Source organism: Polyodon spathula, chromosome 40 (genome assembly GCF_017654505.1).
Source record: "Polyodon spathula isolate WHYD16114869_AA chromosome 40, ASM1765450v1, whole genome shotgun sequence".
Taxonomy (NCBI): Eukaryota; Metazoa; Chordata; class Actinopteri; order Acipenseriformes; family Polyodontidae; genus Polyodon; species Polyodon spathula.
Window position 1 is genome coordinate 3,199,003 of NC_054573.1, and position 13,231 is coordinate 3,212,233.

Genomic DNA, 13,231 nt, shown 5'->3' on the forward strand with positions numbered 1-13,231 from the left:
ACAGACGCAGCTATTTCCCACGCTGGCCGGGCCGGCACATTACTCACCGGAGTGGAATGAACACAGCGCTGTGTGCGCTTTTAACGCTGACATCACAACGCTGAGCAACGGGCTGAATTCCGTATCCCGACTCGCTGGCAGGGAGTCAGAGGCGCGCTGCAGCTATCGCCATCCCCGACACGGGGCAGGATGACTCACCGCTCGGAGGAGATTCGTGTAAAGTTATACGCATGCATGAACATACAGGAGATATATCTAAACGGTATTTTTAACGTGTTTTTCTCGGAGCTTCTACATGCATTGATTTTGCTCGGTCTTTCTATGTTTTTTTTTTTTTTTTTTTTTTTCCTTTAAACTTATCAGTAAAGTGGAGCTTCTGTCCCGGGTGAAATATATTACTTTGACCCTAACCTTGTCTCTTCGGAATGTAGCATACCAACACGCTGCTATCATTCTAGAATCAAGAATAATTCAAGAATCTATCCACTAGAATTCTAGAATCCGCCTGTTTTACTTGGAATACAGGATGAAGCAATTCCACTATATACAGTATTATACATCACCCAGTTCTGGAGATCCGACGTGCAATGCAATCTGAAAGAGTACAGAGAAGTCAATACTGTGATCTGCGGATCTGCTACCAGCACTTGACTTAGTATTGAAAGATAATAGCATTGCAGATCTAAGAGCAAATTCAATACAGGTATAGTGAAGTGATAACTCAACACTGGGAACTGTGGCTGGGGCCAATTAACAATAGCGTAAGTATTGCTAGATTTACGTCACTCTGAAAGGGTGCACGCCCTTTTAAAGTGTGCTCTCGGCTCTTAAAACAAAACCAAAGAATGAATGAAAAAAAAAAAAAAAGCACGTGCTCGGCTCAGTTTCCTTTTTTTTTTCCAAATCCATGCAGGATTCCACCGCCACGCCCCCGAGGAATGTAAACAGAGACCCCCCCCCGTGACGTCACCTCGCCCCTGTCAGGCGAACGGGAGGGAATTCCCGCGGTTGTGTGATTCCAAGACAAGCCGGGAGAGCTATTGAGAAAGCAGACTGGATGGGATGCAAAACCGCTCCTTGTTATGTTTATCCGCCACGAACTTCAAAACTGCAAACAACCAGTTTAATAATTATCATAATAATACACTGACCATGACTCAATTAAAGTCGTTTTAAAATGCCCCTTTCCATGTTTTTGTTTACAATGCAATTGTATTATTTAATACGAAATGAGATATACATACAATTTTCAAGGAAAAAAAAAGTTCTAATAAAATTAATGCAATGTTTATAGAGAAATACTCAAAGAAACGTAATAAATGTAACGCTGAACGTTTCGGCGACACTGAGAAAGACTTTTAATGTCGCTGAAGTCTATTTCAGTATTTCTAAGTGTTTCTATTGAGTGTTTAGTTGTTAATGTTTCTATATACAGTAGTTGCAGTATGTTGGCTGTTTAACACGCTGTCACTTGCTTGGGGAAACCGGCTCAGGTAACAGGGTAGCGCCCGTGTTCACCCGCCCCGCCTAGGCTTCATAGAGACGTGGCAGAAGAACTTTTGCCCGAGGCCCCTGTCAGAGATTGCGTAACGATGACATGAAAGCGGCTTATTATTCTTGCCCAGCAAAAACAAAACAAAACAGAAAACACACCGGACACCGCTAACAACAGGTAAATAGCTGAACCGTGTTTATTATTCATTATAATAACTCTGATTCTACCTCAGCTACGACGAATATAGACGCCTACAGTACACCGCTAATCTAATAGTAAGATGCCAACATATGAATCAATGTGGAGTGGCCACAGACATGATCAAATTCAACCATATTTGTTTACCATGGTGATTAAGGGAACTCTGAACCAAATATCAATTTATGGACCCCCCCCCCCCCCCCCCCCCCCCCCCCACACACACACACATCGTTAGTGTTCGGTTACTTGACATTTTGTGCAAGGTATTCGTTCCTACTATTCAATAAAAAAATGACTTTGTTTTCAAATTTCGTATGCTGTTAAACCGTATTACTGTTGTTTTGTGGGGATTCTTACCGGTTCTGAAACTGTTTTTTTTTTTTTTTTTTTTTTAAACGTCATTTCTCGTCAAAACAGAATTGAATATGGAATACATAACATTGACAATAAATCGAAAAAATATTACCTGAAAAAAAAAAAAAACGAGTGTTTTTATTGTGTTCTGAGAAATGACACGTTGTTTTTTTAAAGAAAGAAATGCACTTTTTCTGCAAAACAAAAGAAAACAAAAAAATATTTTTTTCCGTCCTGGTCTGTGATAAATAACGATTTCGTTTAAAAGAAGCCCTGCGAGTTTTCTCCACACAGTCTCTGAATAGGCGCTCTAGTAAAAGTTTCTATTAATAACGGCCGAGCTTGAAAGCACTTTGGTCTGTGGGAGAGGGATTCCCTCAACGTCATTGCTAGGATACCAAACAAAACACAGACAAGACAAATCCATATATGGGCACGTACGTCATCGGAACGGGCGGGGCGAGGAATCCCGTATCACAAGCGACTGCAGTTCGATTCATTCATAAAGACGAGAAGCCGGGTTGCCGTGAGGATCTTACTACAGCCCCGCGCACACCGGATTGATCAATTTCACCACTTGGATCTTATTTTAACGCAAAAAGGAGGGTTCAGCAGCAAGATATTGACAAAGGAAGACGTTTCCGTATGGGAAATTACACTTTTAAAAGGAATTAACCAAGAAATCAGAACCAAGGTACTTCTGTGTATTATTTTAATGGTTAAACGCTGTGTACTTGAGTGAATTCCTGGAGTTAGTATGTTATTGCATAGAAAACGCGTGAATTGATGCGTTGTTTGTGTCTGTAAAGCGATTTATCAGGAAAGGCGCTACATAAGAAAAACTACACGGGAAGCAACACTGAAGATGCCTATAGCCTTTGCAACGTAATATGCTATCTGTATTTGCACTGCATTTTGAATGCACAAGCACTATACTTATATATATATATATCTATATTATATATATTTATATATATATATAGATATATATATAATCTTATAATATAATGATATCTATATATAGCTATATAGATATATATATATATATATATATATAGATATATATCTATCACATATAACACAAAAATTGTGTTTTTAACTGTCACAATTATAGACATGTATATATATATCTCTATATATATATTATATATATATATATATATATAATAGATATATATATATATATATATTGTAACAGTTAAAAACACATTTGTGTTCAATGCACTCGTGTGGTTTCTAACACTATTATTTTTAAAGTTTTTGCAAACGGTGGAATGATCGTATACACGTCGTATTAACAATGCTAGGAATATTACATGAATTCTGCATCTACACAGGTATGATTGTGTCACTTATACACTGCAGCTTTACATGCAGTATGTGAGATCGGCGTGCAATGTATACTAACTGTCTTTTCTGTGATCTCTCCCTCGCTGTGTCGCCTCATCCTTCAGTTTCGCATCCCGGGCACTGAAGGGCCAGGACTCTGAGGTAGACAAGGACATGTACCAGGGATTCCCCGGTGGCTTTGATTCTGGCTCCCGTGACAGCTCTTCCCCCTCCGCTGAGTCCCAGTACCTATCATCCGTGGATTCATTCGCAAGCCCTCCGACCACCACTGCTTCACAAGTAAGCGCCCTTCACCCCTCGTCACTGTTACAACGCAGCACAGACTTTCAGACACACTGTTTATGTAGATGTGCATTATTATTATTATTATTATTATTATTATTATTATTATTATTATTATTATTATTATTATTAGTTTAATACATGTGCTCCAGGATTGTGATGTGCATTTCGATAGCTGGCTGGACTGTTTGTGGGCAGCTGCTAATTACATGATTTCAGTGTACTGTCTGTGATATGCCGTTGTGTTATTCTACTGCAAAGCAGCGTTTTATCTGAATGTGTTGCTATTCATGCTCCGATCTGACCGGTACATGCATCCTTTGGGGACAGTGTATTTGTGCAAAGGGGGATTTCGGAGATATATAAAGTAACAGCTCTCTCCCGGGTCGCTCACTAAAGTCTTTTAATCTGGTTTGCCGCACGCCTTTCCCCGCTACGTAACAGAGAGCAGGCGTTGGAACTCTCCGTCTGACGTTTGGCACGCACACGCAAAGACCCGCCCCCTCTCTCCGCTCCGCGCCGTGACGTTACCGCGCGTTCTATTTTGGAATGTTACGTCGGTTGCTAAGGGGAACCTAGGAGACAAGGCGGAAAGCGAGTGCTGATTGGCCGAATCTGACTTCAAAGCCGTGCCTCCCCCTCACCCCACGTGGGTTTCTAGCAGGGCCGGCGGTGACTGTTAATGCCTCTGAAACGCGTCAATATTAATACCGCGTTATTATGCAATAAGATATATTTTCAGCAGTCTGTTTTTTTTTTTATTATTATTTCTGCAGTTATTTTTGTTATATGAGCTATTTCGAGAAAGGGTAGATGTTTGTGCTTTACATATAAACAGGTCTAAAGCAGCAGAACCCTGTCTGCAATTCAACGATCAGTCAATCTGTATTTTATACAGCGTCTTTCATAGTGGAGCACCATCACAAAGCGCTTTACAAGACGCAGTTACAAGAAGAAAATCCATAATACTTTAAATACAGAGAAATGCATAATACACGATATACAGTAAAAAAGAAGGATAATACAATTAAAGCTGAATGTGAATCCATTTGACAAGACCTACTCATTATATGTAAATGGCCAGATGTACGTTGTGCCATTATACTATTGCACAATTTAAATACGTATTATTATTATTATTATTATTATTATTATTATTATTATTATTATTATTATTATTATTATTATTATTATTATCTTGTTACACTAAGTGGTCCATACAGAGCCTCGTTTTTGGAAGCACCACTACAGTGTATGTATGTAAACGCCTAGTATATGCTTATATCGCCATTTCTACTAAAAGTGGAATAGCTCAAACCAAACAGCAGTCTTATACGGCGCCCCCTAGTGGATGGCATGATATCTTGCTCGACATCTATTTGTGGTTTGCTCGTCCCGCAGAATATCTTTGCCAGTGCATGCTGTCGTTTCACGGTAGAGGGCGCTACTGCGCTGTGATAAGTCTCATTAAAGTCAGGGGTCTGAGTCATTGGAAGAAAAAGGCAGAAAACGCAGTCTCTCTGTATTTAATAATCTGTCACAGTTTATCTCATCTGTGTGGTTTTAAATGACTACATTTGTTGATTTCACATATTTTAATCGATAGATGAAATGGTAGCCCCCTAACCAGTCCAGTGATGCTAGACAGAGAAGGAGATGTGATCCCTTGTATTGCACTAACTAAACAATAAGTCATCACAAGCTTTCAAAATCTCAAATGTCTCTTCTTCTTCAGGTGAGAGTAGGGAAGAGAGATTGAAGTTTGCATTCAAAGGTGGCATCCGAACTTTAACAAAAAATAACCCATTTTGAATCACTAGAATTCTAATGCAAGGAAAAAAAATACCAAGCTCAGTCTGGCTCTGGTAATAATGTGTGTATCTGGCGCCCCCCTGTGTCTGTCCCCAGGAGTGCACGGCAGCAGTGTCGGAAATGCCTGGCTCATTTTTGCCCACCGTGACTGCCATCACCACCAGCCAGGACCTTCAGTGGATGGTCCAGCCCACGCTCATCTCCTCTGTGGCCCCGCAGCAGCACTCGGCCCCCTTGGCCATGTCTCAGCAGGGCCACCATCTGGATCCGTACGATCAGCCCAGCACCAGCTACAGTGCGGGTTACACGCCACCCTGCGCCGAGGCTCCAGGGCCTAGTAGGCCCACGCGAGCGCGCACACGACGGCCCCGTGAAGAAACTGTGAGTCATCACCCCCCCCCCCCCCCCCCCCCGCCCTCCCCAACCCTGGTATCTGTCTCTTCTTAATCACACCTAAGAGCTCTAAAGGATTGAAGGTTGAACGCCATTAGTAGAGCATGTAAAGCACAGGGAAGCATTGTAAAGCACAGAGAGGTGTGGTAAAGCATAGGGAAGCATTGTAAAGCACAGAGAGGTCTGGTAAAGCATAGGGAAGCATTGTAAAGCACAGAGAGGTCTGGTAAAGCACAGGGAAGCATTGTAAAGCACAGAGAGGTAAAGGTAAAGCATCTGGTAAAGCACAGGGAAGCATTGTAAAGCACAGAGAGGTGTGGTAAAGCATAGGGAAGCATTGTAAAGCACAGAGAGGTCTGGTAAAGCATAGGGAAGCATTGTAAAGCACAGAGAGGTCTGGTAAAGCATAGGGAAGCATTGTAAAGCACAGAGAGGTCTGGTAAAGCACAGGGAAGCATTGTAAAGCACAGAGAGGTCTGGTAAAGCATATGGAAGCATTGTAAAGCACAGAGAGGTCTGGTAAAGCATAGGGAAGCATTGTAAAGCACAAATAGGTCTGGTAAAGCATAGGGAAGCATTGTAAAGCACAGAGAGGTCTGGTAAAGCATAGGGAAGCATTGTAAAGCACAGAGAGGTCTGGTAAAGCATAGGGAAGCATTGTAAAGCACAGAGAGGTCTGGTAAAGCATAGGGAAGCATTTCAAAGTGTAAAATACAAGCAAAGAAACAAAAAAAAAGGAGAGCCAGAGATTTGTTTTATATTTACATTTTTTTTATTAATTGAAACACATAAATAGTTTCGATTGTTAATTACATGCTGAAATAAAATGATTCAAGAACATAAAAATAGATTAATAAATAACCCAGGTCAGTTATAAATACTAACCAGCAGTTTGCAATTAAAACAACAGATTTAATTAATCAAACTTGGTTAGATCTCCTATTTTCTCCCCATTACCCCCAGGAACAGCATCGCTGGCCCCTTATTTCATTAAGTGAATGCAGGTTTGCAGAACCAAGCTGTTCCTTGCTGCTATCTTTTCACTCCCTGTGCTGTAGGGCACAGAGCTGGATTTCAGTGTTAGGCGACCGTGTATTGCCAGTTTGGTTACAGGCTTCAGTCTAGGGATTTAATAAAACACACAGTATGTTATAGGACAGTATCAGTATTGTTTTATGTGTTAAATAAGGTTTAGTATGCATGAAACTTGTAATAGAAAGTGCTATCCTGCCGCTGATTAAATCTCTCCGGCTCTCAGCTCACCCCAGAAGAGGAGGAGAAGAGGCGTGTCCGCAGAGAACGGAACAAACTCGCCGCGGCCAAGTGTCGCAACCGCCGGCGCGACCTGACTGACCGGCTGCAATCGGTGAGTGCTGATTGGCCCAAATGAGACTCCCAAGTGACAAAGCCCCGCCCCTTGACAAGAATGGCCAGATTGAGTTGCCTGTGCAGAATGGTAACAACTCCAAAACGATCAATTCAAATTCTTAAGGATGTACATCAAGGGGGCAACGCTTTTTCGGCGAGTGCCTCCACTGTACAGCCGCGGTCAGGGCTGAAGGTCCGAAATGAGGCTATAGAAGTGTGGGTAGGGCGAAGATCGCACGGTCACACGATTAGAATGGAATGAGAAAGGCTCCCGGCACATAGGATTCTCCAGGCAGACTCAAAGCAGCTCAGAGCCCGGTAGACTTAAAGAAAAAAATATACAAGAATATTCGATCCCTCAGAATGATGCAAACACCAAAACATTCCAATGATATTTGAAGCCCCTCGGTAACCCTTTGAATTGCTCAGAGCTATTAAAACCCATTAAACTTTAAAGAGTGCACAATTTAGAAATACTTAAAAAAGAGAGAAAGGCTTCTAGTGGAAACGTTTGTCGTTGAATTGCCGTTTTCTGCTGGCACTGTTGGGGTTTCTGAGCTCTATATTAACTTGCAGGAGACAGACCAGCTGGAGGAGGAGAAGGCGGAGCTGGAGGCTGAGATCTCGGAGCTGCACAAAGAAAAGGAACGACTGGAGTTCATGCTGGTGGCTCACCAGCCTACCTGCAAAATCCCCTTTGAGGAGCAGGAGCAGCTGCAGGGGCCAGAGCAGCACCAGGCAGCTGGGTCTTCCGTGTCCGTCCTGGGGCTGTCTGTCAAAGAAGACCCCTTCTACCTGCCCCCCGCCTACCTGCCTCCCCCCCACGAGCAGCTCCACCACCCCCCCCAGCAGGGGCTGATGTCAACGGAGGTAGCGTTTTCGAGTTCTTTCTATGCACACAGCGAGCCTGGGCCCAACCCCTGTTACACGTCTTCCTTTGTGTTCAGCTACCCTGAGGGGGGTGGCACTTGCGGGGCGAGCGCTAACCAACGGACCAGCAGCAGCGATCAATCCTCAGACTCTCTGAGCTCCCCTTCCCTGCTGGCCCTGTGAGCGAACAGCCCAGCGAACCACACGCACACGCTCGCTCCCCCCATCTTCACCGCATTGTAGAGTTAACCCTGCTCCCTCCCAAAGTAGACAGCACACACAGATTTCACGCCTGCTACTGAATTCTCTTCAATGGTGTGGCTTTGCCGTCTTTTCTCTATCGTTTAAAGCAAACTCCCAGGTAGTCCTCAATGACTCCAGCAGTTGGATCTTCAGAAGAGGAGGAAGAGGAAACCACCCCCATCACCACTGCTTCCTGTTTTTTTTGACTGATTGGATATGAGTATAACCGCCTCTCCCTCCCTCCCCCGCCTTCTTCTTCTTCTTTCTCAACCTCCCAGCTCCTGTCTTAGCAATCTGGGGGGAGAGCTGTGAAAAGGAGGGGCTGGAGAAGATGGTACAGCAAGGTATTATATGGCTACTCTCAGCAAGCTCATGCACAGCTAGTGCTGTTACTCGCGTGTTTTCAAAGTCGGCTTGTCAAGGAGCGAGCATCCTGCAATCTTTAAATTTGTGTGACTAACAGATAAGAGCGATCTCGTGTGTTGATCTTAATGGGTTGAAATATAAATGTATTTGTCTGGAACAAATACCCAGTTACTGTGTGCAATGCCCTTCAGCACAATGTCTTCAACCTCTTCACCGCGGCTTGTATATTTAAATAAAGCATCTTGCCTCTCACCTGTACAGCAATGTGCTCATTGTTTTACACGCTCTTCTCTTTGACTTGAGAGCTTACAAGCAAAACATCTCACGACCATAACCATACACAACACTGCCGAGCTCAGCATGAGAACTCTCTCGTTATTTGCTTAGGCTTTGATTGAGGCTCCTTCCCTGAAACTTTCTCCCGCCCATCATGGAGGACCCTAGGAGGTTGCTAGGTTACACCTAATCACAAAAGCTTTCTACAAATTCAATTAACATACTCCTATAACGTACTTGAGGTGACCTTAGGAGCACACCCCTCTCCGGCTTGCACGTAAACAAGACATTGGACCTTATTGGAACCAGGTGTCAGGGGATATGAATAGACTCGGCAGGCGTGTTGTCTAAGTGACAAAAAAAGGGTACAGTTTATACGACAACAACGTATATCTGTTGTAAAGTCGGGTCGATAGAAATTTTATGACTCGCATTACGTTATGATCGAATAAAGTTCCTATCACTTGTGACGTTTGTGTCAACGGTGTGTATTATTATTATTCTGTATATTCTTTAATAATAATAATAACGGTGATTGTGTTGAATAGGGTATTCGTGCTGATTGTGTCTTTGTTCTATGACTATACTATGGCTCAAGCTCCTGTATTTATTTTACTAGTATTTAAGGAGAAACACACCTGATAATAACACAAAACTAGGACCGCTAGTGCTGTTACCTGAGTGTTTTCAAAATCGGCTTGTCAAGGAGCGAGCATCCTGCAATCTTTAAATTTGTATGATTAACAGATAAGAGCGATCTCACAATACAAGGGGTCAATACCATTGCTCTATACTGGGGCAAATCTAAATAGTGTCTTCATTTAAAACATTTGAAAATCTCCATCAGTGTGTCTAATTTATATACAGGGTGATTCATAATTCACGCAACATTGTCATCTCAAACTGGAGGGTACGTGGAGGAGGATGGGCAAAGGACAGTGTCTGTGACAGAGGCACGCTGTGACAGGGAATTGTGACAGAGACACGCTGTGACAGAGACACACTGTGACAGAGAGACGCTGTGACAGAGACACTGTGACAGAGACACGCTGTGACAGATATGCTGTGACAGAGACGCTGAGTCAGAGACACGCTGTGATAGAGACACTGTGACAGAGACACGCTGTGACAGAGACACGCTGTGATACAGACACTGTGACAGAGACACATTGTGATAGACACGCTGTGACAGAGACACACTGTAACAGAGACACGCTGTGACAGAGACAGTGTGACAGAGATGCTGTGAAAGACACACTGTAACAGAGGCACGCTGTGACAGATACACTGTGACAAAGACACGCTGTGACAGACACATTGTGATGCAGCGTTTGACCACCAAAGGGTTGTTGAACAATGTCAACATTTAGAACGAAAAAACAATGCAAAACAACAGTGTTGTGTGAATTATGAATCAGCCTGTATTTTTGTCTTGGAATAATTGCTCCTAGTTTTAAATGAGGAGTGAGGTCATTAGATCCACTGCTAGACCTCTTTAAAGCACCCATGTTGTTTGTTTCTCTTTTTGTAACATTGTTCTTGTCTCATTTGTGAGGGTGATGTGCAGAGTCTCTGCAGCTTGGGCACTGTGTCCTGGGGGTGAGGGTGATGTGCAGAGTCTCTGCGGCTTGGGCACTGTGTCCTGGGGGTGAGGGTGATGTGCAGAGTCTCTGCAGCTTGGGCACTGTGTCCTGGGGGTGAGGGTGATGTGCAGAGTCTCTGCAGCTTGGGCACTGTGTCCTGAGGGTGAGGGTGATGTGCAGAGTCTCTGCCTCTTGGGCACTGTGTCCTGGGGGTGAGGGTGATGTGCAGAGTCTCTGCCTCTTGGGCACTGTGTCCTGGGGGTGAGGGTGATGTGCAGAGTGCAGCTTGGGCACTGTGTCCTGGGGGTGAGGGTGATGTGGAGAGTCTCTGCCTCTTGGGCACTGCTTCCTGGGGGTGAGGGTGATGTGCAGAGTCTCTGCAGCTTGGGCACTGTGTCCTGGGGGTGAGGGTGATGTGCAGAGTCTCTGCCTCTTGGGCACTGTGTCCTGGGGGTGAGGGTGATGTGCAGAGTCTCTGCCTCTTGGGCACTGTGTCCTGGGGGTGAGGGTGATGTGCAGAGTCTCTGCAGCTTGGGCACTGTGTCCTGGGGGTGAGGGTGATGTGCAGAGTCTCTGCAGCTTGGGCACTGTGTCCTGGGGGTGAGGGTGATGTGCAGAGTCTCTGCGGCTTGGGCACTGTTTATATTTTGGAGATTATTAAGGGGGTCTTTATTATACAGAATGTAAGAAAATGTTTTCTATGAATTCAAAAGACTCTTTATCCTAAACTGACAAAATAACCATCATGCAATTCCAATGATTTTAACATGAGGGTGATTTGAGATGGGGGGGGGGCTCTTAAAGGACTGTGAAATTGTTTTTTTATTAGCATTAGTAACCTTGTCACTGCCATTCAAACTAAGGCCATCGGCCATCACTAGTATGATCGTATTATGCATCACACATTAACTGCGGGACTTTTTGTAGATTTGTCAGATACCGTGTCCCTTCCTGCGCTGTGGGTCTCATGGTCTAATGTCCTGTCAGTGGAGTGAACCTGACCTACAGCCCAGGAAGCAACACTAAAAACAAGCATTTACCTGCCACAAGAAATGTAGGCAGCGATAATGCCAAAAACAAGGAATGGATTTGAAATCTTGGCTAGCACTTACTGAAATGGGCTGCTCTATTCCTGATCTCTTCAGACTCTATTCAGTGAAGCTAATAAGCGGACAGCACCTGTCCAGCAGAGGCCTGAATTGAATGAAAGTTTATGGCAGTTCCAAAGCTTTACAATGGACATGTCACTTTGACTGAATCCAGTCAGATATTCAATTGTGGAATTTAGATCTGCTACTGTTCTTCAGATAACTAAAATAAACCCCAAGAAATAAAATGCTATTATTATTATTATTATTATTATTATTATTATTATTATTATTATTATTATTATTGCTGCATAATAAGAACGCGTATAACCTTTTAGAACGTGATATTTGTTTTTTTAGTTAAAAAAAAAAAAAAAAAAAAAAACAGCAGCCTTTCACACGGAAAACACTATGATATATTTATATATATATATATATATATCTATAATATATATATATATCTATATACGTCCGATACCATTATATGAATGTATGTATATATTTATTTGCTTTAGGATTAGTTACTTCTACTGCGAACAATGAGGACTTTGTGAAGGAATGTGTTTTTAATTCCAGTGCGTTTCGGTGTTTTAACTAGAGTTGTGAACAGATGCGCTCGGAAAAGCTTCCGAAAAGATTCAGGAAAACAATCCATGTGAAAAATATGTGTGGATCTCCCTGGGGTCCACAATGCGGACAAACAGTTATGGCAAACGTTTTGGCTAAAAGTATTTTTTCAGGACCAAAGGACACATTCAGAAATGAAGATTCAGGACAGCGGGTAGTAGAGTTGTGAGGGGTGGAAGGGGCTGCCCAGTTCTGTAGCTGAGGTACGATCACCGGGATCCTTTGAGAGCCAGCATGACAAAAACCTACGATCCGTCAGCTACTAGGAACGCTGATGGGCCGAATCTCGTTCGTACATTCTCTTAAGTTCTTTCTGTTTGTCATTGAATCAGATTGAAAAAAAATTTCTTGACTAGACATAGAAATCTGTGTTGGATATCTAAAATGACTGTAAAATGGTGAATAAGGTGTTTGAAACAATGAGTTGAATAGCCTTTGCATATATATTTTGCTTAATGCATCAGGACTGTACTCTCAATGATGCCACTTGCCTCAATGATGCATTCTGGGCAGGATGTTGTAAACAGCTGATGGAAGGCTTCTCCCTGTTAGGGTCGGCTGGGGTTCTTGCAGCCTCTCTGTGACTCACCTGTTAGTGCACCAAGAGCTGTCTTTTATACAGGTGCTCGGTAACTGTAGCAATGCACAGCGCCCCCTGTGGGCCACAGTGGAAGTTGTAACTGTCTGATCCGAGCCTTGCCACCAGCCTGTACATAAAAAAGGCTGATATTGAGACAAACATACGCTCAGAATATACAATATGTGTAAATAATATATCATGCATATAGAGCATTGTAACCCACCCCAGTGTAATTTTATGGTAGTCAATAGCTTTATTTTTCATATGGATTGCAATGTTACAGACAGGCACCTGCTGTGAACTGAACCAAAATTAATTCAGTGCTTGGGTTTTTTGGGGGGTA

At 43.1% G+C, this 13,231-nt stretch overlaps 1 protein-coding gene across 1 annotated transcript; it reads left to right on the top strand.

Annotated features, from left to right (window-relative positions):
* The first annotated feature begins 2,554 nt into the window (after positions 1-2,554).
* Positions 2,555-8,986, top strand: LOC121304896 (protein fosB-like). Its single transcript, XM_041236317.1, has 5 exons — positions 2,555-2,744; positions 3,505-3,679; positions 5,591-5,875; positions 7,146-7,253; positions 7,832-8,986. The coding sequence occupies exons 2-5, from the start codon at positions 3,554-3,556 to the stop codon at positions 8,306-8,308; spliced, it is 996 nt and encodes a 331-aa protein (XP_041092251.1). The 5' UTR covers positions 2,555-2,744; positions 3,505-3,553; the 3' UTR covers positions 8,309-8,986.
* The last annotated feature ends 4,245 nt before the right edge of the window (positions 8,987-13,231 follow it).